The sequence below is a fragment of the Polyodon spathula genome, chromosome 3, assembly GCF_017654505.1.
Source record: "Polyodon spathula isolate WHYD16114869_AA chromosome 3, ASM1765450v1, whole genome shotgun sequence".
Lineage (NCBI taxonomy): Eukaryota > Metazoa > Chordata > Actinopteri > Acipenseriformes > Polyodontidae > Polyodon > Polyodon spathula.
In genome coordinates, this window is record NC_054536.1 from 45007777 (window position 1) to 45035553 (window position 27777).

The following is a 27777-nucleotide window of genomic DNA, read 5'->3' on the forward strand; positions in this document are numbered from 1 at the left end:
TTTTCCCCTTAACAGTGTGGAGTATGGTGTGTAGGTAAGTGGGAAAAAATCCTCATTTAAATGTATAAAACTTGAGGCACTGACACAACAAAATGTGAAAAAAGTTCGAGAGGGTGTAGACTTTCTATTGGCACTGTGTTTGTGTATATCTATCTATCTATATATAATCAGAATGTTTCAGACAAAAGCCGTTCTTCAGCTGTGTAGGAAGAAAAGTAACTATAAGTTTAGCCATGCAGACAGATAAAACACGAACATGTAAGTGAAGCACATTAAAGCACATATAGGACAGATATAACATTTCACAGCTATGTATACGGTAGCTCCCCCCACTGTATTTTCTGCATATGGTAATTTTAAAAGAATAAGTAGTTTCAAAACCTGCAACCACAAATATAATAAAATAATAAGGGAAATGTTGTGATTATTGAGCAGAACACTAACATTTCCAGCAACATAACTCAAACTGTTTTCTAGGATTCATGTAGTTCATATCATCTTTTCTTTTACAGAAAATGTTAATAAACTAAAGAAGTTGGAATACCTAAATCTAGCTTTGAACAACATTGAAAGAATTGAAAATTTGGAAGGTAAAATCTTTTTATATCTGCATGATTTACTTCAATTTGACAGGGGTGACAGGGTATTTCAAAACTTGCCTGGCAAATGGACAAGAGGTTAAACCTGACAACCAGCTGACAGAGGCCTTAGTTTTGCTCCATTCCGTCACATAATATTTAGTCTTTGAAAAGGCAAGGTATTATATATTCAGAAACTTTATATTATATATATATATAGATATATATATATATATATATATACTATAATATATATATATATATCTTGTACCTATTATACCTTATAATCTTCATTAGAAGGACTGTGCCATGGCAGTGCTCCAGAAAGAATTTTCACCCGCCTCATTTCAATTTAAGACATTCATTAACCATTAAGGATTCCTATAGGATTGAAATCCCAGGGTTGCCCTCCAGCAAGTGACCCAGCAGTAAGGGAAATACTAAAATATATCAACTTCTGTAACCAAGTTGCAAAATATAAAAAAAAAATATTAATTACTAAAAAGGAATAGTGAATTTCAGCCCTTTGCAGCCATTCAGTCTACCAAAATGCAGCGGGTAGTCCAAGTGTTAGTTACAACTTAAAATAATTGTTTCATCACCTGAACTCTGAGATCTGCATCCTATAGTTCTTGTGTATTTTATTTATTAATACATACTGTAGTACCACATTTTGTTGCTATTGTTTTGTACATGACCATGCAGGATCCATTAACTAGATGAGACCTTTGTTTAAATCTATTTTTTTATGGAGCATTTCCAACATAGATAAACAAAATAATTTAAAAACCTGTTATATGGAGTGGAGGCAAATGCTCAAGCAACTAAACTTCCTTTTTACAGACAAGTTTGAATTTACAAAATGCTATATTTATAAACTTCTATCTTCATAGCATACATTTTCTTTCTCACTATGGCAGAGCAAGAGCCCTGCCTATAAATAGTGTTGGTGTTTGGATGTATTTTTGTGGAGCTTAGGGATGGGGTTAATTCCTGTCCCTGCCAGAAACGTGAGAATGTGGCTTTTCCTAAATGGTATAATTGGTGTTAATTGGGAATGGCCACATCCTATTCAAAGAGAACCCAAAGCTCTGTTAGAGGTAGACTACCAGGGAGCTGGAACAAAGAGAAGGTACAGTGTTTTGATTCACTTGCAAAAGTATATGGGTTCTTGTGATGGATTGGTAAACAGCTTAGCTGCCTGGTATAGTTTAGAACTGAAGCATTTAGTTAGCACTCCTGGTTTGTCACACTCCCCCTAAACTGTATTTTCAGGATGTGAGAGTTTACAGAAGCTGGACTTCACAGTAAATTTCATTGGAGAGTTGAGCAGCGTAGAGTCTCTGAAACAAAACATTCACTTGCGGGAGCTCTTTCTCGTGGGAAACCCTTGCACGGAATTTGAAGGATACAGGGAGTTTGTGGTGGCTACATTACCTCAGCTAAAGGTAAAATTTACACATGTCCAAGACTATCCATATTTAAATATTCAGCATTTCTGCAAATTTGGTAGGTAAAACAGGTGAATGTTAAACTTTATACACTCCAAGTTCCATTATAAATGATATCAAAGACAAAACAAAAAGTTTTTTTTTTTTTTTAAAGCCCATGGTGGCAAATCATGTATATGTCCATTAGGTATTCTGATTATATTTGTGATTTGCTTTCTCTTCAACAGTGGTTAGATGGCAAAGAAATTGAGAGATCAGACCGAATCAAGGCAATGCAAGACCTGCGTCAGGTTCAGCTTCAAATCAGAGAGCAGGAACAGGCTTACTTAAAGAAGAGAGACAAGGAGAAACAGGAGGCTAAAAAGAAACTAGAGAATCAAAACCAAAAGAAGGAGAAATCGGAGGCCAAGGAAAGTAAGCCTGGATTTGATGGCCGTTGGTACACAGACATCAGCAATACCATGTATGTAAAAATTTAAGTCCCTGTTAAAGAAAACAGTGAGAGCCAGCCTCTGCGATTGCAGGTCTTGGTTGATCTGTGATAAAGTCCAGTGGTTTCAAACTTACAGGAAAAGGGGGACTGCTTTTTATCTAAAATGTTCTACTAGGGGGTCTACATTCTTTATGAAAATGTCTTCCATATATATTTTCCCAGAATAGTTCAAGATGTGTCTTTATCAAAAAGCTCATTTTTATTTTTAGTCATAAGAAATATACTGTGTGTGTGTGTGTGTGTGTGTGTGTGAGTGTGTGTATATATATATATATATATATATATATATATATATATATATATATATATATATATATACTGCGACTACTAACTACTGCATTATGATGAAGGGACATTGTATTACATAAAGGTTAATTTCCCTGTGCACATGACAAGCAATGACTATATCGGTACCAGTCAAATTCACAGTATTGTGTTGTAGAAGTTTAAATACAATAATATTCAAATTGTCAAAACTGTTCTATCCATATAGTCTTGATTGTGAAGAAAACAAAGAGTGTGTGCATGGAACACAAGGAACAGAGAAACATAATGGTTCAGCTGAAGATGAAGTTGACAAGAAATTCTGGGAGGAGCCAACTCTCTTCACCCCGGAATCACGATTGGAGACGCACAGGCACCTGGAGGAGAAGCGCAAAGCAAACGATGCCAAAAGGTACTTTATTCAGATTTACCACCAAATGGCAGAATACTAATTGTCATTTCAAATATTAATTAAAATACTTGCATAACATTTGAGCAAAAAACATCTGTTTTTGCTGTTTTTAAATTAATATATTAATTTGTAGCAGAAAATCATTGATATTAAACTTGTAATAGCATTTATGTTATGAAATAAGATTTATACAACTGTGATTTAACAGTGTTCTGGTTGTAAAATAGCTAACACTATTTGTGGCAAGGCTGTTGGCTTCCATCTTCATATTTTTTAAATTTCCATAGAATAAACTAGAGACCAGTAGTCTGTAGTTTGCGATTACTGGATTTGAAAAATAAACAATTAGGATGTCCCCACTATGTCTGATAAAAGTACATGTTGGTTTAGCAGCTGTTCAGGACTAGCTGCTCCTGTGTATTGGTAAAGACATATAACAATGATAAGGTCTGTCCCCTGCCTTTCCAATATTCCATCATACATTATGGTAGAGACAGCAATGTATAACTTAATGTATAATATTAATATAATATTTCTTACCTAATATTTACCCGCAACCAAACACAGCAAGGTAAGATGCCCCAGACTAAGTGTCAGGTTCTCTAATAATTATTTGCATTTACACAATTCAACACAAAACAAAACACTTTACATGTGCAAGGCTTTAGTCCTGCTACAGTAGGTTTTACATACTTTTAGAAAATATTTAAAGTAAAACAAGACTGTCTTTAGGCCACGTTGCATGAGTGTTTGTTTTTCGAGAGAGACTGTTTCTCGTGAAATAAACATGGACATGGTGTCTTTTTGTGTTTACATGTAAAGCCTCTTATTTCCCTTTGGCCTGTTGAACCTATTGAAGTGAACCACTCGCTTATTCACAAAATTATGACATCCAGCTGTATCCTGCACAATCTGTGCCTGGACTGTAAGGAGGTGTTCAGGCAAGCAGAGAAACCGCTACTTCAGCCTCCAGCAAGAATTGTAAAACACTGATATGAAGAGGGCTTTAGAGATGCACGGCTATCTTTATTTTTGTAACCTGATGGTGTACTTTTGTTTTGTATCACAATTTTGTTTCATTAGCTTGTTTTGTATCTCTTATATATAATTATATATATATATATATATATATATATATATATATATATATATATATATATATATATATATATGATCCTCATTAGCACCGTACTTGTATGACTGCTTCTGCTTAATAAAGAATTGGAATATTGAGTAGTATTGTTGATTCCCAAGAAAGTTCGTGATGTGCATTGTTTCAGGCTGCCTCATCATATCCACTTCCCTTATGGATAGTAACACCCAAGTCTCTTCATTGCTCCAGTGGATGTAAGTGGAGGATGGACACAGGTTTTGTTCAGACATAAGTAACTAGGAAAAATTGCATTGGAGTATAGTTATACACATTTAAACATAGTACTAGTACTTTACAATAAAGACGTTTTGACAGTTGTTTTGAAAGCTATTTGCATGTGTATTCTGAAGTACTGTACAATAGCTGTAACCACCTGAATTCACAAGCCCAAAATGTAGTTTATCAAACATTTTTAGTAATAGTTTTAAACAGAAACTTTGTAAATACAATCTGTAGGATACTTCATTTGATATGTATGATATTAATTTCCCTGCTGCCATCTTTGGACCATGGTAACTTATGTATTCCCATGTAATTTTAGAGTGGCTTTAGGAAAGGACTACTAATTAACATTTTTACAAGAAACTTGTGTTTACATGTGTAATTGGCTGATTTCACTAGCTTTTTCTGGAATCTAACAAGAAATGGAGACTTTCACGATAAAATATTGAGACTGTTTTGTGGGACTGTGACAGGCTGGCGAGTGGATAGAGGCCCAGTGACAGACTGCAGTTCAAAATAATAATATTTTTATTATAAATAAACACAAAATAAAAGGGCACAAGGGCCAAAACAAAGATATTCAAACACGTATAACAAAGCAAAACTTACAAAATAAAGGTTTCCAAGCTGGGCAATGCCTTCACTGGACCAGAAGATTCACAAAACAGCAAACCAAAAAAAATAGCAAGCACAACCACCCGCTTGCTTCCTCAGCTCCCTCCTCTCCCTAATGGGAAGCTGAGGCCTCCTTTTATGTCAGGTGGCTGGGTGCTAATTGATCCTTAATTACTCTAATCAACCCCAGCCACCTGAACACAATAAACCCAGGCAGGTAGGGGAATTTAACTCCATCCCTGCCAATTTATAAAGGGCAGAGCTCTGCTCTGCCACAGGGACACTTTCACAAGCTTCCCCTGCCAAGTTTCACATGTATTGTCGATTCACTTGAAATAATCACACATGTAAACTGGCCTATTGTGTGCTTCCTCTGTGGTACAGTTTGCAGTTATTTGTAACGTGTTGTTTGCTTATAACAACTTGCTTTACGACTGTAATGTGCTGGTATGCTGCATTGAACAAAACAATTAACCTCTGCTTTTATGAAGAAAAAAAATTGGAGTATTGTGCAGGTCGTCCTTTTGCTTTTATTTTTGCTGTTTTGCAGTTTTTTAAAAATATGCTTGCAATGTGGCAAAGTATTGAGTTAAGCTGTCACTGACTACACTGCAAAGTAAGGCAGCCTAGCTAATTTAGCATCATTTGTGCTACTATGAATAAAGCCTGCAAGTGACCAGAAAAAAAAAAAAAAATTAAAGGGAAGTTTAGCCCCTTGCAGCCCAATGTCAGACAGGGTCCGACATCAAAAAGACGTCAAGCACATAACTCTAGTTGTTTTTTCTCTGAGAAAAGCTTCCAATGGCCGAGTGAGGCCAATGGGAGCCAACAAAAAAAAAAAAAGGAGGAGGTGTATTTGAGCAATGAGCATAGTCCCTTCACCACAGACGTAACACGGACATAAATAAACAAGATACTGTAGCTGCTTCCACACCCAGCGCTCAGAGAATATCACTGACATTTGCCAAGCTTTTTGAGAAGTATTAGTAATAAAATAATGACTTGGATAGCATTATTGAGGAGTTTAGTGATAAAGCAAGGAGTTGTTTTATCAGTATGCACTACCATGAAGAGATATGTGATAAATACAGTGAACAAGGAGTGGAGCAGGGCTGGAGGTGCAGATGTGTCCTGTTGATATGTAGTGCCTTTTAAACCTGTTTTACTGTGAATTAAAATTACTTTTAAACAGCACGTGTGAAAATAAATTGGACCTGACGTTCCTGACAGTCGCTGAATAAATGGACCGCAAAGGGTTAAAAAAGATGTCATAAATATATAGTCACATTTGTAAGAAACAGTGGTTACAATACTATAGGTAGGGCTTCTGATTTTCAATAAGCACCAGAAAAAAACTCTGGAAATAGTTACTGAGTTCATGTTGATTTTACCCCTTTCCCTTTGAAAAAATGTTATAGCCTCAAAAGAAAAGAAAAAAACAACAAAAAATTCTGCGTGGAGTTGGGCAATATCCCTTCTTCCTGACTTGTATCTCATAGATTTATTCTTTGCCGAGTGGCAGCAAATTCCTACATTTCTATTGGAGGATTGTAAGGTGCTTGTTTTAAAAGTTTTAAAAAGAGATTACAATTAGAAACAGTACTGTCGAGTTACTATACATATTGTGACAGAAAAAAAAAAAAAAACGAAAACAATAATTTCATACAATATATAAAAAGGGACAGCCCCAAAAATTTACATAAAACAAAGAAAATAGCTAAAAATAAGCACCAAAAAATGAAAATAATAAAAACCGCAAAACTGAAGCCCAGACTATAGGGCCAAAGCACACGCTTGCGCTGGTCATAGATACTCATAGATATTTGATGGACAAATGATCAGGGTGGTAACATCATTTATTTTTTTGTCTGTTAATGTGCTTGAAAGTTTACGGTAGCTGGTATCAGTATTTTTTTCCACTCACTCCTCGGTGAGAGTCTACCGCCAGGTGAGCGCCCTCTCGAACGGTGCCACCTAGGCGGTGTCCACCGCGATTCCATAGAGGGGTGTTTATGCCTCCGTACTGTGGTGGGGTAAGAGAGGGTGAACCCAGGAGTATGGGGGTGCTCCCTCACCACTTTAGTAGGCAGGGTTCCGGAGGTCCTTTTAGAAGGGCCCTGGCCTGCAGTAGAGAGTACCCTTTCATGCCCCGAGGAATGGGAATCCGATGGGGAGAGGGCAGCCTTCCTGCGCCTGGTTCTCTTTAGTGAACCGTCGACAAGGAGAGCAGTCCGACTCTCCTGTCAGCGCCTTGGCTGCATGATCCGGTCCCAAACACAGGACACAGTGAGTGTGCCCATCCTGCTTTGGGAGCTTCGCTTCACACTGGTGAAAACCAGCAGAGGACCCTGCAGAGCGCCGAGTAATCAGCGTCGTGTCGGCTCCAAGGTGGGGACGCGGCAATCGCAGTTAGTGTCGTCGCCGAGGAAGAGCGTGGTCCGCGCCATGTCAATCGGTGTCAGGGTCGGCGATCAGGCACAGCAAGTACTAATGATCTAAGAAAGAATAAAAAAAAGCTTAGTGCCAATCTCTATAGAGGGGTCGAAACCAGCTCTATTCATTAGAATATACCTGAGGAGACTATGGCAACTAGCAATCTCATATACTTGTACATATGTAGAATCTTACAGTATTGATCAGTTTTGCAGGCTAGAGCCTCGATCCTGAGTTTTCGCCATGCAAAAAGAGCCAAATTTCAGACAAGGAGAGTGCAAAGCGATCCATGTGTTGTCTCAGTGAGGTGAGAGAGAAAATGGTGATATGCTACTGTGAGGACATCCTTCTTCAGCAGAAGGTGGGAGGAACTTCCCCCTCACAGCAGGGCCCTGATAGGGCAGCTTTTTTATATGTGCTCAGTGATTGACGGATCAGAGAGTCTCTTCCCATTCGGTAATGATTATCATTCCACTTGAAAGGGAACCGCGTATTACAAGTAGTTACAGTATTTGAAAGGGCTAACAAGTGTACCGATTGATTACAAATTCAGATAAGGTATCCTTGTAAAGCAACTACACTTACAGCTATTTATATTAAAGATAAATATACATAAATATTGTACATATTTTCACAACCAGTTTCATACACTAATACACAAATGATTATTATTATTATTATTATTAATCCTATGCGTAACACTCATCCACTCCCCCTTCTTGTATATTGAACGGTTTGGTCCAGAATCGGCTTGTCTCACTGTCCTATTGCAGCTGCTTAAGAGCGAATGAGACTATGGTTTTGAAACAGAAATGCATCCATTTGCAAAAAAAAAAAAAAGATGTGCTTCTGGGCCAGCACAAGCCGGAACTGCACTTTCGGCTTCATTCGGCCTTATTGGTCTCACTCAGCCATTGAAAGGTTTGCTTGGCTTTTTCAGGAGAAAAAATGACTAGAGTCCTGTGCTATGTCTTTTTGATGATGTCAGACAGGAAAGGGAAAATTGTAATGTTAGACCTAATCTGACATAGGACCGCAAAGGGTTAAATCACAGAAATATACTTTTTATTGTTAATACTGCTAAAATACAAACAGTATAATCAAGTTTATTTTATATTATGATACAATAAGCCCCATACATACCAATCATTGATGGTCTCGTAAGCAAAGAAACGCCACACACGAAAGTATTCTTTAACCATTTTATTACATTGATTGTGTATTAAATCCACATTTTGCACACTGACAAATTTTGCATTATTTTGAGATATCTGCATGTATCAGTGTTTCATTGAATTGTCAATGTTATTACTTACGCTATTATTTATTCATCTCCGTGGTTCAAATGTGACCTTTCGGTATTATAAATTAGATTTTTTTTTATTTTTTATGGTAAAAACATATCTCAAAATAATGCAAACACCGTACTTAACCCCTTGCGGTCTATTTATTCAGTGCTTGTCAGGTGCACCAGGTCCAATTTATTTTCACATGCGCTGTTTATTTTACACACGCTGTTTAAAAAAAAAAAAAAAAAATAAATATATATATATATATATATATATATATATATATATATATATATATATATATAAAAAAAGTAAAACAGGTTTAAAAGGCCCTGCATAGCAAAAATACATCAGTACTGCATCTCCAGCCAAGCCCCACCCCTTGTTCACTGTATTTTTCACATAACTCTTTATAGCGATGTATACTGTTAAATTCTCTACTGATCACTCGTTTTATCACTAAACTCCTCAATAATGCAATCTAGTCATTATTTTATTACTATAACGACATCTCAAAAAGCTCTGCAAATGTCTGTAATATTCTTTGAGCGATGGAAGTGGAAGCAGCTATCACCTTTGTTTGTGTCCGTGTTATCTCTGTGGTGCAGGGGCTATGTGTATTGCTCAGATAACTTCCACCTGGACTTCCACCTTAATGCAGGCAGTCCCCTTGATGAGTGGGGGGGGCAGTGCTGGATTCGTCACGACCTGGCATCATAAGATCAGTTGCTCTTTCAGAGGGTGGTTACGGTTAGGGTTAGGGTTTACTTCACAGTACCCATACAAGCAGTCATGATCCCGACATTGAATAGATTAAAGAGAAAACTCATCTTTAAAAAAAATAAATAAAATTAAATACAAAAAAATTCTTCACAGTATGTCAAGAGGATTAGTCAAATTTCTAAATACTCCTTCAGGTCTTGTTCACACTTTAGTATCCAGTATTTGGTCAAAATCTAATAAATAAAAAATATAAGATTAGCCTACTCTACTGCGAAACCAGCCTTAACCAAGGTTTAATTTACTCTCTTATTTACTTTTTTTGTAAGCTTACTCTGCTGTGGTGAAAGCAGATTAACTTTACTGTGCTGTTTTCTCTACCGTTTACTCTGAGGTACCTACTCTTCAATTAAAAAAAAAAAAAAAAAAGAAAATATATATATATATATATATATATATATATATATATATATATATATATATTCTATATATATATATATATATATATAGGTTTATGTAGGTCAAAACAATATATATAAGAAGTAAATGGAGCAAATTGCTGTATAGTATATAGTATATACATATGTCTCATCGTGTCCAATCACCTGATGCTTAGGAAATGATCAAAGATTTTTGCTGAAACATCCCTATTAACGGCAATTATGAACTGCTGGCTGAATCTATTAATAGTTAAGCCTTCATTGATGAATGATGGCCCAAGTCACTGGCTAATCAACTGTGTTAATTAAGGACTGGAGTCTTGAAATTAGGTATTTCTGTACCATTGCAATGACTGATTAAGTATGGTACATTTGTAAAACTGCTCTGTCATTTAGAATAACTTATGCTGTCCTATTTGGTGATTTACACACTGCCTACTGGAATGTCTTCCAGTTTTATGGTTTAGAGATCTCTGCCCGAATACAAATATACTAGTGCTAGAATTCAATCCTAAACCATACAATTTTGTGTTCTTTTCAGTCACCAAATATATGTTAGTGTGGGCATTCCTTATCATACACTTGAGGTTGTATCTTGGAAACTACTTTACTGAATTTGATCAAATTTGTTACAAGAAGTTATTTCCCATACGGTTTACTACTTGATGGTTCCCTGTAAGTACTAGCAACGTGAAAACTGTATATGAATATTTGTCTATTATTTGAAAATACTTCCTGTCTACAGTACAACAACTAGTTAAAAAAATAAAATTTACCCATTTTACCCACAAATGCAACTCAATGCCAGGTTATCACTCTGATTGGAAGAGGCAGTTCATTGGTTGTCAACATTAAAGTTATGACTTTTAACTTAATTTTAGGGAAACAGAAAAACAAAAGCCACCAAGGAAACTGATCACTGCAGAAGGACGTGTGCTGAATGTGAATGAACCGAAGTAAGTAAAAATATTATGATTTAAATTAGTAAAATTTAGAATTTTAAAATGATGGGGCAGCTATAAAATGTCTTGCATAAGCAGTATTTATACAGTACAGCATGTGCTTTTTCACGGAGTTACCCATTTTGGAAGAATCACACCCCAGTACTCAAGTCTAACAGCTGAAAAAAAATAACTAAGATACTGACATACTTTCTGCTGGAGGATACAGTGTACACATACAGTTTGTTTGTCACATTTTAGAGTTGTGCACATATCTAGAGAACCTCTTGTCCAGTTATGAAGAAACCTGATAAGGACTTTCTTTAGCACAAGTTATCCAATGCTCTCCTTGGGTTATATAAGGAATCTTTATTCCCAATTGCATGCCTGTATGTAATACACATGTATTTGCTTGATAAGGACATTCTTAAGAAAGTTAAGAGTATTTGAGGTATATGCTACCCATCACTATGAACAAACCTCACATTTTGAAAACTATTATTGTTATTTCTGTTTGCCACTAGTACTATCCAATCGGTAATTACGGTTATTTTCAGATTACCGGTATTTCATATTACATTCATTTGTATGATCTTCGCTTCAAACCTAACCCTTTTTAAATTATATTACTGCGAAACAGATATTTAACATGACATAAAGCAAAGACTGATTACTTCTTATCTTATGTTATAGTATACTTCTAATGGTTGCCTTCATTCAGCAAAGCATTTTCACTAATCTACTTTTAAAAAAGGTTTCCGCACAATGATTTATAAAGATCAGATACTGTAAGTAACATTCTGCACTATACTGGTAAGGTCAGAATATACTTCTGTAGGTGTGGCCCATGCTGGAAGCAAAATATGATGCCACTGTTACGTTACCAGTTTTAGCCGAGCCCAGGTCAGTTGATCATTTTAAAACGGTTGGTTGGGGGATTATGCAAAACAAATTAATCTGGAACTCAGACTCGTTTCTTGTGACCGGGTGTCCTACCATTGTAAAGTAAAACCACACAGATTTCGGTGTGTTGAGAAACTTGCACAGCTTCTGTGTGATATAAACCTGATATATTGGTGAAAGGAGGGCATCTGCCTACAATGCCAGGATAAAGACTAACGCTAACAAACACTAACAGAATATCCTGGCTACCAGCCCAGCAAATCCTTGCTTGTAATTAGAAAGTGCAACCCTGATGGAGTCATTCAGATGCTCGTTACTCAGGAGGGTTCGAAATTTTGATATGATAAAGTTCATGTCTGAAAAGGCAGATTCACGTAAGTAAGTGGAACCAAATAAGGACACCACTGGGTATTTTGCTTTCAGCTGAATATTGTTTTGAAGATTAAGAATCTCAATTTTCAATTTCCAGTTCTTACCACATGTCCTGGAATGGGATATTTTGCTCGTAAAATGGCTATATATAAATTATTTTAATAATTACACAAACTAGCTTTTTTTTTTAAGGAAAAAAATAGAAATGTGTTGTGTATCCTTCTACTGAAAAAGCAATAGTACATGAATACATATATTTTGTACTTATATTTGCCATAAACATTACATTGAACAAATGGCATTTGGGAATTGAAAGCAGACAAATTTCCCACATCTGAGGGAGGATTCACTGCACTGGCACTTGACATTAAGGGAGAAGCTTTCAGGTGTTCAAGAGAAGCTGACCAATAACTTTTTTGCGGTGTTCAAGAGAAGCTGACCAGTAATTTTACATGGATGGCGGGTAACCAGCATAATGTCCCTAGATTGTAAACCAGCATTAGATGATATGTGGACTAAACGACTTCCGTGTCTGTCTGTGCTGTGCTGCAGTCCTTCCCATCCGTGGCGAGCACAATAGAATTCTATGCCAAACCTGACTTTGTTTGAAAGCCCAATGGTTGTGTCAAAAGAGAGCAGGAAAGATTTTAATTTTGTTTTAAATGTGTTTCTGAAATCAGAGGGTAGTGGTGAGATGTATCTGTTGTGTCGAGTTTAAACATTGCATACTCACTAGTCTGTTTTATAAGGCGATATTTAGTTTAATAAGTAGATGCCACTGCTGCATATATACATGCTGAGTGAGACTTGCATGGTGATTTCTCAGATGGCTTTTGAATATAATGTTACTGCTACTGCTTACCTCAGAGTTTTCTTTGTTCTGCTCTCTGGCTAAATAGCACAGTATATTTGCAATATTTTCTATAATTCTTAACGACAGAGATGAAAAAAAAAAAAAAAAAAAAAACACTTGTTTGGCGATTTCAATGCTGCTTCAGTTGTATGTTGACATTTCTGCCTACAGCACACTGTTTAGGTAATTGTTACTATTTAGGTGTGGTAATATTACTAGATCAGGTAAGTAAGTTGGTCTATGATGTCATAGCCATGCGGTAAGACAATTCTTACCGCACAGTAATGTATCTCGTTAAGTCAGTCACAGCATTTAATTTATCCAAGTAATTGTTCAGAAATGTTACTTACATCCACATCCATAAAGGGATTCAAAGCAAACATTATGTAATGTTCCAGCTGCTGAAAATCATTAAATTCTTGCTAAGGCTGGCCAAGAGATCACAGTATTTTATTGGTGTCCAAAAGTTTTGCAGCAGCTTCATTTCCCTTCGTTTCTTGCACAACTGGAAATGCTGTTTTTTTTTCTTCTTTTTTTCCTTCTACAGCTGTTGCACCCAATAATCCAACTTTGATTTGAACGCCTTTGCAGCACTAATCATCATGTGTGCAATTAAAAAAAAATAAAATAAAAAATGCAATTTACAGTTCAGACTGTTTCCTTTCTCTGTGAAAATGCCAAGTCAAGCAGCCAACGCATCAGTCAACTGTGCTCAACTTTTGTTTCTTGACTGAGAAAGTTGTAATTTCTGACACAAGAGAAAGAAATCGGTGCATTACTCTCCTTCTGCTAAGTCACCTTATTTCAGAGTGAAGCAAAAGATCGCCATACTGTGGAAACTTCATCAAGTAGTGTTTGAAACAGACTGTGTTAGGGCTCTAGCTTGAATTAAGGAGTTACAACGTGGTCAAATACCATTACTTTGCTGCAAAGTGCCTGTTGATGTAAAATACAGTGGTAATTGAGAGAAACAGGGAGATCAGGGCCTGTCTTGCAACATGCTATGAAGCCCATGTGACATCCAGTCACTGCGGGGGCTCCATTCGTTGTTACTGACACAAGCTTTAAAAGTGGTATGTTCTCTCTAGCAAAATTATTTTTAATGTCATTATAGATGTCTACCCCTCTGGTTTTAGCTTTTAATTGCAATAATGTCAAAAACTATTCTTTCACACTAAAGTCCTCATAACCAGCAAAACTGAGCAGTGTCGCTTGAGTCAACAGTCATCACACTGTATTGAAAACCACTGACAACAGCATAAAATCCGGTCTAACTGTTCACAGACATATTATGCTGATACTCTCCTTGCTACTGTTAACTTTCATTTGCACATCAGTTATAGCAGACATTTTTTACTTATTTTTTTAAAATCTTTGAATAACGATTCGGCTATGACAGTCATTGCACCCTATACCAATGTACCATCTGTAAAAGCTGACTTGTTTTTTGCTAGAAAGTAAGCAATTTAGAAAGAGGCTTCTATTACAGCATTTGCTTTTTTCACTGGCTTGGTAAAAAATGACTTTCTGCAAAGTCGACTTTAGTTCACTCAGAGATTGCGTCCTGTAGGAAATATTTTTTCTAAATCTTTATGTACTGTTGCATAATACCTTTTAACCTTGCTGTTTTTTCCAACTGCAACTCCCGCACCACAAAACTTTTTTACTCTTCAGGTGCCAAATGACTGATCCAGTACTAGAAGCATCCCAGACTTACATTCTCAGGATGGTTTAAAGATCTATATATGTTGCCATTTTACCTGAAGGTAGAGCAGTTTTGTCCTCTATGCTTTTTTTTTCTTGGTAGTGAAAGTCCTTTCAAATGGCTAAGTAATTCCTTTAAAAGTGACACTGTGGTCAGGTGGGAATAAATATGGATGTTTATAAATATGTGGAGGAGGATTGGCTTTATAATTTTAAATTCACATTTAAAATTTCAAGTGTTATGGAATGTTATTTTGAGATGTTACTGCAGTTAACCCTTTTCTACACCAAGGTCAGTCTCTCCTATTTAAAAAAAAAAATAAACTTCCCTACCGCTGCTTGTGTATTCATCTAGGTAACAAATTTCTTTGCTTGGCTCTACATGGTTCCACAATCAGATCTCTCTCAGGCTTGTTATATATCTGCATATTTGTTTTGTGAAGCCAATAGAGGTAGCCTTCCACTACTTGACAAGTCATTGTCAAACCATTTCACAGAATATTGGAGATGGTGATAGATAGAAAAGTAGAACACAATAGTTTTCCTGTGTTAGCTTTAATGTAGATGATGAGTTTGATAATACAGTATAGGTTGACATAGTTCATTGAATCAAGGCAAAGCATATTTTTTTTTAAAACATGTTACTAGGTGATTTATTATGCTGTGCTTTTTTTTTTTTTGCTTCAAAGAGAAGTAACTGTATTTGTGCAATGGGCCTCAGATATGTTTTAGTGTCTGTATTGCAGTTCTTGTTAAGCGTCTGTGAGGCGAGCTTGTATGTATTTGCAAATCTTCTGGTGGCAGTTCTGGTGGGACCCTTCACTTTGACCTGTGATCTAAAATGGTTGACATATAGAAGTCATGTGATTTTTGCTTTCTGGATGATAAAGACCTAACGGTTTGAGATATTGGATTCATACGCTTGGTGTACATATATATTCTGTGATTCACTTGGCCAGGTTCGGCTGTGGTGTTGCACATGACAAATTAACCCTTTCATACCAGATCATTTTAAAAGGTGCTGCAGGGCTCATATCGCCAGAAGCCATTAGAGGTAGTGACTTGTATTGGCAGGGATATATATACCCTGAATACTGAATGTGTTGGTGACCATGGCAGTAACTTCTAACTTAATATGGCATCCATGTTGAGGTCAAGTGAACACGTTTCTTCTGTACTGAGACAGTACACCAAGTTACTGTTTGTGAAGTTCTGATTTTACTTAAAATAACCTTCTGGCTTGATCAATGATACAGACAGCATGCTTTGATACATCAAGGAAAGAACCATAGAATACAGTTGTGTACCAACTAAAGTTCCATTACATGTGGTGTCCAGTAGAAAGTAAATGCAATCATGTTAAACATCATTTCAAATTACCTACTGTATCAGTTAAAACTCAAGAGACCTTGAATAGTTGCCAGCAGCATTTTCAGTCAAAAGTTGGTAATACAGCACCAAGGTGGAACACAGGTGTTTATATTAATATTCCAATTTTCTTTAACAGACTTGATTTCTCTTTGTCTGACGATGAAGACAACAACCAGATTGTGCTGGATCTAGCCGTTTACAGGTAAAACAGTTTTTATTATTCACCAGTCCACTAAAATATTGTCTAATTGCCCCACACATGTGCAGGCTGACATTGGGTGTTATTACAATTTAGTTTTCTGTGATGAGTTTAGTTTCACCGCTCCTACTTAATTGGAACTTCTACAAGATCAGTATCAGTTTACTTAGAAAAGTGTTATTTATCATGTTTATAAACTTAATACTACTTATCCTGATTTTAGTGTTTTTTTATGCTGTATTAATTGCATTTAGGGTTAAATACTGTAGTTGGTTGGTAAGTAAAGATGGTAAATGCAGGATGCTGGTCAGTCTATGGTTTTAAACCAAAAAAATGTGTACTCTCATTAATAAAGCTGTTAATAATGATACATTAATTTAAACAATCTGGTCTTTTTAAGGCAAGATAAATGTCAAAATAAATAAAGAAGTCACAATCGATTTAAAGGACTGTTGTCCTCCTGTTCCAAATCAACACTGAACTGATGAACTGTGAATCTTCTTTTTATACAAGAGAGAGTGAGGCAGTGTGTATGTGAGTGGGGTGGGGGGGGGGGGGTAGGTAGACTATACACACTCCCTGTTTCTCAGCTGGGGATTACTGTGTAATCCCAATAGCCAATATTCGTTCCCAAGTCTTATCGCTACCTAAGTGGCCCGAACATGGGACATCGTGAGCCAACCGCATGATCTCACGTCGAAAAGACTGGAGAATGAGTAATTGTGTTACAATCTGACTTGTGCTAGTGGCTTGGGATACTTTATACAGTAAATGCCCGACAAAAATGTGGTGAGGATATGTCAGCGGCCAGTTATCCTTTACGTCCTTCCCCTCAATAGACCGAACTTGCCCCCAGATGTGTGCCAGCGAAGGGTCGTTCTTTTGTTCCAATGCTAGGTCCACATCTCGGTCCCACAATTTCAGGATATCGAGCTGAGCTAAAGTAGCCTCAGCACTGGGGGTCTCAGTAGCCCAACCCCGCATGTCACACTGAGTCCTGATCCCCTTTCCCTTACATTTGACAGATTCTGAAGCTTCCCCAATCAAACCCCAGCCTTGTTTCATTAACGTTCCTTCCCATTTTCCAACCCTTCGCTCTCTTTTTGTTTTTCTTGGGCGAAATCGGGAATGAAACAAATCAGTGTGTAGCGGAAAATATCCCCAGTAGTTTCCCCCGCTGCTCCCAAGGTCTTACCAGAGACTGGCTTTACCGTTTTATTAATCATACTATCAAAATGTGGCCAGTCTCGACCTAAAATAACTGGATATGGCAACTTTTCAGCTAAAGTCACGATTACGCAGTGGGTTTGACATCCAATCGTCAAAACTAATTTAGTGAGGGGGTAGTCCTTGTTATCTCCATGGATACAGGAAATGACCCCAACCCCACGTGACCACCAAGGTACCCCCGCCAATAGAGCTTTTTTAATTAAAGTTTGCCCACATCCTGAGTCCACTAATGTGTAGGTGCTCACATCACCAACCCATACATTAACAATACAAATATCCCTCCCAATCATTACCCCTGGACTTACCTGGTACTGTCAGGACATAATGGGAGGTCACACCACATTCCATTGCCGCCAGGCAATTCCTGGCAAGGTGGCTGATCTCCTGGCACTGGTAACAAGTGGGGCGAAAGGGCGCCCACGGAGCTTGCGTGTCCCGCTGCTGGTTCGACAGCAGGGAGGGATGCTCTGCTCTTACCATGCTGGGGGTCGCCCTTGATCTCCATTGTGCTGGAGGGAGGCCGCCCATGGGGTGACGGTGCAGTGCTGGTCCGTGGGTAGTGGGGGTGAAGCGTTGTGTTGGTCCCGCCAGTTGTGGCTTGTTGGAGGCAGGAGCAGATGTGGCAACCACTGGAGGGGTGGGCAGGGCATTCTCTTACCCTTCAGCCAATCTGACTGCTGCGTTCAGCGTGGTGGGATGGTGGCGGCTGACCCAGTTTTGTGTGTGTGGCCCCAGCACCTTTATGAACTGTTCAATGGCTATCAGTTCCGTTATTTTTTCGGCGTCGTTGGTGCTGGAGCAGAGCCACCGGGTCACGTGGTCCGCGAGTTGTTGCGCCTCCACGCGAGTTAGCAGTCCTGGGGGGGTCGCTGGTATTCACGGAACCGGCGACAGTGTCTCTCCTCCGTGATATCTAGTCGCTGGAGAATGGCTTGCTTCACCTGGTCGTAATTGAGAGCGTCTTTGTTGGTCAGGGCTTGGTAGGCTGCCTGGGCTTTCCCGATCAAATTGGGGCCCAGCTGGGTAGCCCACCACTCCAGACATCATCCTCCAGCGACATTTTTATCACCCTTATCTTTGGAAAGTGCACCGTTGGTTCAGTTGTCAGTTCCCTCCCCCGATTGGCTTACAGGAACATGGCGTGCATCCGCTCCATCATGGTCGCCATCCCCTCCTGGTGTCTTCGCTCCTGTGTCTCCAATATCGCTCTGAATGTGGCTGCGTCTATCCTGGATCCCACCTCTGGTCACCAACTGTGACAAGTGAGAGTGGTGTAGTGAATACAAAGACAGTCAAGACAGTGAGTTTCTCCCAAAAACGTCAGTGTTTTTAATAAACAACACAAAAAAAGCCGCCCCTCTACAAGCAATGGTATCTGGGGATACACGGCGAGCGTTCACACTCCAAAAGCAAAAAAACAACAATTTTATTCCCACGTCCGGTGCACGAAAGTGTGCTCTTCAAAATTGGGTCTGTGGTGCGTGCTGATGTTGTGTTGTGAGGGAAGTGGACTGGCTCCGTGGCTGCAGCCCCTTGCTCTCACTGCTCCTCTGCAACAACAAAAACAAACATGTAATAGCGAAAACAACAAACACAGCTCTGGCCGTCAGTTTCACTTTTCAGTGCAAGGCAGCGTACTGACGTAGCTGCTTCCCCTTTGTACCCATACACTCCTCTCTGCAAACAACCTGTCGCCATGGTTTCTCCAATAGAGGGCTGTCCCGCAGCTGCTTGCAATTGTGCCGTTCCAGGTACTTGCAACTACGCTCCCCTCCTAATATGGTCACCTTCCGGTTTCCAACTACCATCAAGTCGGTCCATCTAGGAAGCAGCATACCACTGTCCTTACACGGCACCCTTTCTCGTTGGGAGGGAGATTTACAACATTGATTCTTTCTTTCTCTATCACAAGGAGCAACAGACTCCATTACATGTCGCTGAACAGCCACAGTTGACAAACTCAGTGAGGGCATTTGGAGTAAGCAAGATATCCATCCAAGTGAGATCCCCTTCAACCACAGTTCACCCACGTCCTACAGCGTCCTGTATAGTTGGTTTGGCTTCCAGTGCATGTCTCTATATGGCAGCCTGATAGTTTGCCCTTTGTATGTACTTCTTTAAGGCAGCTCTTCATGGTGGTAACTCGTTGCTCTAAAGATTTCTGCTGCAGTTTAATGGCACTGTGGCAAAGTGGTTTATTGTAGAGAGGTGCAGGGGTGATGCAGTGCGTGAAAGAAGCAGACAGATAATCCAGTTTTAGAAATGTTTTTATTGTATTTCCAGGTCTGGCGACCAAACAATAGTTCCCCAGCAGTATACACCAATGTGTACAGCACGGGGTATGTAACAAGAACAGTCCCAAATAATAAACAAATATCTGTCCCACAATAATACAAACATGGTCACCAGTCCTTGGTGCGTGCAGTAATTCTTGTGGTGGGTGATACAGTTTTATATTTGTGACAAAGGTGCAGTATTATCCGGCCCCTGGTGACAGCTCCGTAACTGTGTTAACTGTCTGGTAACGTACACTACTGGTCAAAAGTTTTAGAACACCCCCATTTTTCCAGTTTTTTTTTTAAATTTAAGCAGTTCAAGTCCAGTGAATAACCTGAAATGGTACAAAGGTAAGCGGTAAACTGCCAGAGGTAAAAAAAAAAAAAAAAAGTTTAGGTTACCAAAAACTAAAAAATAATGTACATTTCAGAGTTATACAAAAAGGCCTTTTTCAGGGAACAAGTAATGGGTTAAAAACTTACAGCTGTTCTGCAGTAATGGAAGTAAATTAAGCCTTGAAAGTTGATACTAACAATTCCTACAGGTGTCCCAAATTCTGTTCATTACTTACAAACCCTCTGTCTGTATAAAAGCAGTGTTGGAACAGACTGTGTTACTACACCCTCTTAAGCATTATTTGGACTGTATTGTACTGCAGGAAGTAGTATTTTGCTATCATAATGGCGAGAAAAAGGCAATTAACAAAGGAAGACAGACAGATCATTATAACCCTTAAAAGTGTAGGTCTTTCCTAGAGAAACTGCAAAGAAAGCCAAGGTGTCAGTGAGTACAGTTTCCTACACCATCAAAAGGCACTTGGAAACTAGGGGAAACCAGACCCACAGCCACAACAGAATCAGAAGACAAGTTTCTGAGAGTCAACAGCTTTCATGATAGGCGGCTCACAGGACAACAGCTTCATGCACAGCTTAACACTGGTCGAAGTAAGCAAGTCTCAGTTTCAACTGTGAAGAGAAGACTTCGAGCTGCAGGTTTGACAGGTCGAGTGGCAGTAAGAAAGCCATTGCTAAGATGGTAAAATAAGAAAAGAGGCTTGCCCTGGGCCATGAAGCACCGCCAGTGGACTACTGAAGACTGGAAGAAGGTCTTATGGACCGATGAATCAAAATTTGAAATCTTCGGCTCACCACGCAGGGTTTTTGTACAGCGTCGAGTAGGCGAAAGGATGGTTCCTCGGTGTGTGACACCAACTGTCAAACATGGAGGAGGAAGCGTGATGGTCTGGAGCTCTTTTGCTGGATCCTGAGTCAGCGACTTGCACAGAGTGAGTGGCACCCTGAACCAAAACGGCTACCACAGCATTTTGCAGCGCCATGCAATACCCTCTGGTATACGCCTAGTTGGTCAGTGGTTCATCCTACAGCAAGATAATGACCCAGGACATACCTCCAGGCTATGTCAGAACTACCTTAGGAGAACAAAACTGTAGGCTTCAAATCATGGAATGTCCAGCACATTCTCCAAACCTAAACCCCATTGAGCTGGTTTGGGATGAACTGGACAGAAGGGTGAAAGCAAAGCAACCTACAAGTGCAACACATTTGTGGGAACTTCTGCAACAGTGTTGGGAAGAACTTTCTGAAAAATATTTGATTTCCATTGTAGAAAGAATGCCACGAGTGTGTTCGGCTGTTATACCTGCAAAAGTTACAAAAATATTATGGGGCAAGTTCAGCATGGAAGAGGAGATCTTGGTCTCAGTTCAGCTCCTCCTACGTGGCACAAGGCAACCCCAGCTTAACGGAGGAAACTGGTAATCAACGAGGTGCAAAAGCAAGAGGGGAGGATAGGGTGTGTAAAGGCTGTTTCCCAGGCCAAGCAGGGAGAATGGACAAGATGGGAGAGTGTGGAACAGTGCAAGATCGGCTGGCAAGACCTACGGACAATGGAACAGAGCAGGATCAGTTTCATCATTAGATCAACATACGATGTTCTCCCATCGCCACAGAACCTAAACCTCTGGGTGGGTGAGGATCCCTCATGTCCTTTGTGTTCATCACCTGCAACATTAAGGCACATTTTGACAGGGTGTAAGGTGGGTCTTAGCCAAGAACGGTTTACTTGGCGCCATGACCAGGTGCTGCGATGTTTGGCCTTAGCAATGGAAGACAAGCATAACCTGACCAATAACTTGCCACCAGTTCCATCAAAGCATTACACACAAAAGACAATATTCCTCTGTCCAGGAGAGCAACCACCAAGAAAAGGTGTTAAAACCAAGCCTCGCCCAGGAAAACTGGAAGCTGCAAGAGACTGGAAGATGGTGGCAGATGTTGGTCAATGGCTTATTTTTCCACCTGAGATTGCCACCACTAACCTTCGACCAGACATTGTCTTGTGGTCTGGATTAGCATGCCTTGTTCATCTGGTAGAGTTAACAGTGCCATGGGAGGATGCTGTGTATGAGGCTTATGAGAGGAAGAAACTTCAGTATGCTCAACTAGTTGCTGAAGCGGAACAGCGAGGATGGAGAGTCCGAGTTTACCCAGTGGAGGTGGGTTGTCGAGGATTTGTGGCACACTCTACCGCCCGGTTTCTCAGAGATGTCGGGTTCAGTGGCCAAAAGTTCTTCACTGTGCAACGTAACTCATCTGAAGCAGCAAAAAGCAGCAGCAACTGGCTGTGGTTGAGACGGAAAGATTCTGTCTGGGGATCTCAAGCACAATAGGAAGAAAGCAACGCTGATTTACGGGTAAGTAAGCTGGGCTGAGCTGAGTGGGGGATGGAGGGGGTTGATGCTGGGATACCAGAATCACTGTTGAGCCCTCTTGAGGTGTCGTGGGCTAGTCTACAAAACACAGAGGACGGAAGATGCCCACTTGAAGACCCCAGAGATGTACCGTACTTAGCTCAATCCAGACGCTTGTCATGCTGGTGTGCTGGGGAGGCAAGATAAGCTGATCTCTGGAGCCAGCATTACACTTCATCAATCAACACCAGACAGAAGGATATCTACATCATCAGATGGAAAGCAACACAAATGGATGGAGATGCAGATGGATCACATTAGTTTACTGTAAAGCTACATCTTAGTTGGTGCTTACCTTGGCGAGAGCCGAGTTCAAATCAGCATGAAGTTTTAATTTTATAGAATAATGTAGTAGTGTAGCAGCATGAAGTTTAACATGTACTCTCATGTAATGGAAATCATCTCATGGCTACGAAATATTTCTGCATATTTGTCTTTGGACCACTCATGAAGGAAGAATTAAGTAAGAGCTGTCTTGTTGACGTCATGAGATAGGAACTTCCATTGCTTCTGAACTTTTTGGGTACTATTGCTGACTTTAATCACGCATTCACCACTGGTAGCATGATAATTACTCTCAGTGGCTTTGATGGAGTTTTCTCTGTATTCATCAGCAACAATATACACTTGAGATGATCCCTTGGAGAACCGTAAGGCCTTATCCAGAACTACCATGACAAGGTCAGCAAAAGTCTCCAGGCAAGAAATGGGTTGCAGCAAAGCCACCAGATCGATGATTCACACAGCCTGGTCTGAAATTACATCAGAGGGTTGACGCCCTTTTCAATCAAATCACCCAGCTTACAAGCTGCCCAAGGAACAAGTCCAAGCGCATGTTTTACCACATTTCATAGATCCATCTGTCAGAGGAATTACCACTATTTGTGCAAAGAAGTTCCGATCATCTTTGAGGATGACTACTTGCCCAGTGACTAGCTTTGGCTGCTTTTTGTAAATCGGCAAAGAATTTCAACATCATGAAAGGAAGTTTTATTTGTCAGTTGCCTCTTTAAAAACTGAGACGAGGCTTCCTTGCCCTTTGTGTGCTTTTAGTAAATATGCTGAGACTTGAGGGTCTTTCTTTATCCCAGATGTAAGACTAAAACGTTCTTCCAAACTTTCATAGGGGTTGACAAAATTAATCGTCATTGTCACGCTTCAGCCTTGTTTGGCTTTCCTCTTTATGTGTTGTGTAGCTTTCATTGTAATTTTTTGTGACATGTTCCATGGTTGCCAGTTCATCTGCTGTCAGCATCCATTGGCCCATGCTGCTTTTCACAGACTGAAACCTACAATGCCTTTCATACTGAACCACCATCACAAAGCGCTTTACAAGATAGTGAGGAACAATGGATAATATAATAAATTCAGTGAAATACAGAGCGTAGTACATTAAATACAAATAGTAAAACACAATGCAAATACATTAACCCTTAGTGGTCCATTTATTCAGTGCTTGTCAGGCGTGTCAAGTCCAATTTATTTTCATATGCGCTGTTTAAAATATTTTTTTTGAGTAAAACAGTTTTAAAAGGCACTGCATAGCATAAGGACACTCAGCACTGCATCTCCAGCCAAGCCCCACCCCTTGTTTGCTCTATTTTTCACATACCTTAGTCGTGCATACTGATAAATCCTCTCCTAATAAACTCATTTTTATCATCAAACTCCTCAATAATGTGATCCAAGTCATCATTTTATGTGAGCGAGCCAGACGCACTAAAGTTGGGAGAGAGTTCCAGAGACTGATAAACGGGCAGGAAGATAAACGGGCTGTCCGAGTGTGGTGCAGAGGACCTCCGCTTGCGTGCAGGGACATAGCCGGTCAGCAGATTGGAGAGATACTCTGGACCTGTGTGATGAAGGGTTTTGTAGGCAAGCAGGAGAATTTTGAAAGTTATCCTGAACTTTACAGGTATCCAGTGCAGATGGGCAAGACAGGGGGTAATGTGGTCATGTTTGGTAAAGATCCTATCAGCTGCATTTTGAACCAGCTGTAATCTGTTTATGGCGCGTGACGGAAGACGACCATAGACAGAGTTGTAGTAGTCGAGAGGAGATGAATGCATGAAAGAGTATCTCCGCATCCAGGAAGGAAAGGTAGGAACAGACCTTTGAGATGTTTCAAAGGTGGTAGGAGGAGAATTGGGCATTAAAGGAGAGGTTACTATCCAGAAATACACCAAGGCTTTGTAGAGTAGAAGGCAGCAGCAGACAATTTCCGATGTTCAAGGTAGCAATATTGAGATTCTTGAGTTGAATTTTTGACCCTACTAGAAGTTCAGTTTTATTAGTGTTGAGCTGAAGGAAGTTGGCTGACATCCAGGCCTCGATGTCTTGGATGGAAGCTGAGAGCTGGACCATAGCAGAGGGACATCCAGGGTCTAGTTTTTTAGGTAGAGCTGGGTGTCTTCTGCCTTGTAGTGAAACATGAGGCTATGTTGGCAGATGAGGTGACCTAAGGGAAGTATGTAGATGTTGAAGAGAAGAAGAGCAAGAACAGACTCTTGAGGGACACCACAATTGACCAGGTTTGCATCAGCAGTGCTTCCATCATAGAAAACAGACTGCATGCGTCCAGATAGGTAAGAGGAGAGACAGGTTCCAGAGATCCCAGCATACTTTTGAAGGCGGTCAAGAAGAATGCTAGGAGTGGCAAACACTGTTGCAGCAGCAAAGATCATTCAAAATGATCTAGACAAGATTCAGAACTGGGCAGACACATGGCAAATGACATTTAATAGAGAAAAGTGTAAGGTACTGCATGCAGGAAATAAAAATGTACATTATAAATATCATATGGGAGATCCTGAAATTGGAGAAGGAATCTATGAAAAAGACCTAGGAGTTTTTGTTGACTCAGAAATGTGTTCATCTAGACAATGTGGGGAAGCTATCAAAAGGCTAACAAGATGCTCGGATACATTGTGAAAAGTGTTGAATTTAAATCAAGGGAAGTAATGTTAAAACTGTACAATGCACTAGTAAGACCTCATCTTGAATATTGTGTTCAGTTCTGGTCACCTCGCTATAAAAAAGATATTGCTGCTCTAGAAAGAGTGCAAAGAAGAGCGACCAGAATTATTCTGGGCTTAAAAGGCATGTCATATGCAGACAGGCTAAAAGAATTGAATCTGTTCAGTCTTGAACAAAGAAGACTACGTGGCGACCTAATTCAAGCATTCAAAATTCTAAAAGGTATTGACAGTGTCGACCCAAGGGACTTTTTCAGCCTGAAAAAAGAAACAAGGACCAGGGGTCACAAATGGAGATTAGACAAAGGGGCATTCAGAACAGAAAATAGGAGGCACTTTTTTACACAGAGAATTGTGAGGGTCTGGAATCAACTCCCCAGTAATGTTGTTGAAGCTGACACCCTGGGATCTTTCAAGAAGCTGCTTGATGAGATTTTGGGATCAATAAGCTACTAACAACCAAACGAGCAAGATGGGCCAAATGGCCTCCTCTCGTTTGTAAACTTTCTTATGTTCTTATGATCTATGGTATCAAAAACAGTAGTTTGGTCAAGGAGGACAATAAGAGGGAGCAGCAGCATCAGCATTAAGCAGAAGATCATTTACAATCGGACCAGAGCAGTTTCGGTACTGTGATGCGGCCAGAAGCCAGACTGCAGAGATTCAAGCAGATTGTTATTTGTGAAATGTTTCATCAGCTGGCTACAGCCCTTTCAAGAGTTTTGGAGAGAAATGGAAGATTGGATATGGGACGGAAGTTAGATAAGACACTCAGGTCTTGAGGGCAGCAGAAACCAGGGACATGTTGAGAGTGTGCGTAATGGAAGGAGCAAGGTCAGAAGCACAGAGATGGACAAGTTTTGTTGGCCAGTATTCCCAGGGCCACATGACAGTAGTTGATTTCAACAATAGGCTGGAGACATCAGTGATGGAGAGAGACTGGAGACATCAGTAATGGAGAAGAAAGAGAGCAGGAGGGGCAGTCGGATGGGAGTCAAGGTGGTCAAGTACTATGCTGGGCTTGTGGCAGGAGAGTTTAGAATAAATGGTGTCGATTTTGTTCCGAAAGAAAGAGGAGAAATCATTGCAGCTAAGAGGGGAGGATGAATGGGAGGTGGATTTATCGATGGCTGGATGCAGGATTTGAGCAATGGTTTTGAAGAGAATATTTGGTTTACTGTGTCCCATAGATATGATTTCCATGACTTACTTCACCCTGGCAGCAGACGACCTCTATTTGTGCTCAAACTTGCGGCAGGCAGACTTAAGCAATCGAAGTTCAAGGGTATACCATGGACAGTTGCAATGTTTCTTCACCGTTCTGGTTGTAAGCGGGGCAACTGTGGAGAGTACCGGTCAGAGGGGAAAAAGAAACACATTCCGAGAGTATTATAGGATTTAGCAGATTTTTGGGATGGAAGGAAATAACAGTATCAGTAGTAGCTGAAGGTGTGGGAAGATTAATATTGGCAGTGATTAAAAAATTGTCAGAGAGAGCGATATCTGAGACTGAGAGATTGGCAATATCAAGACCCCTGGTGATGAGCAGATCCAAGGTGTGTCCATGGATGTGAGTAGGAACGTTGACAGATTGAGAGAGTCCAAGACATTTCAGGAGTATGACAAAGTCGGTCACTAAAGGGGAAGAAGGCAGATCGATATGGATGTTGAAATCACCTAGGAGTAGAATTTTATCAGTTGAAGTGCAGATTAGGGAGAGGAATTGCGAGACCTTAGCAATAAAAGCAAAGTTATTCTTAGGTGGACGATAGATAACAGCAAGGGGAAGGGACATGGTAGAGGAGAGCTTGATGGCAAGATGGTCAAACAAAGAGAAGGCTGGCATGATGGTCTGTTCAATGGCGATTGAACAGATCATGTGCAAATGGCATTGAAGAAAATCTATGAACAGGAAATTCACAAATTTTCAGATGATTGTAAGCATCAGGGTGGCTGTCTTCTAGTGTCACCATCTGAGACCAATACATAGACAAGTAGCGTGCATAATTGTTCCTGTTGTAGGAGTGTGACAGGGAAGGATATCTTTCACACAGTCCAAATATGCTTCCCAGTTGCCTTCTTGAGTTGCTCTATGTGACAAGATGACGTTGC

The 27777-nt window shown here is 39.8% G+C and overlaps 1 protein-coding gene across 1 annotated transcript in view; it reads left to right on the forward strand.

Moving 5' to 3' along the window:
• Positions 1 to 27777, forward strand: part of dnaaf11 (dynein axonemal assembly factor 11) — a 97792-nt gene that overhangs the window by 8194 nt on the left and 61821 nt on the right. The window contains exons 3-8 of the mRNA XM_041245310.1: positions 513 to 590; positions 1854 to 2026; positions 2257 to 2492; positions 3016 to 3198; positions 10952 to 11026; positions 16351 to 16416. Coding sequence (XP_041101244.1) covers positions 513 to 590; positions 1854 to 2026; positions 2257 to 2492; positions 3016 to 3198; positions 10952 to 11026; positions 16351 to 16416 — 811 coding nt within the window. The remainder of the gene's footprint in view (positions 1 to 512; positions 591 to 1853; positions 2027 to 2256; positions 2493 to 3015; positions 3199 to 10951; positions 11027 to 16350; positions 16417 to 27777) is intronic.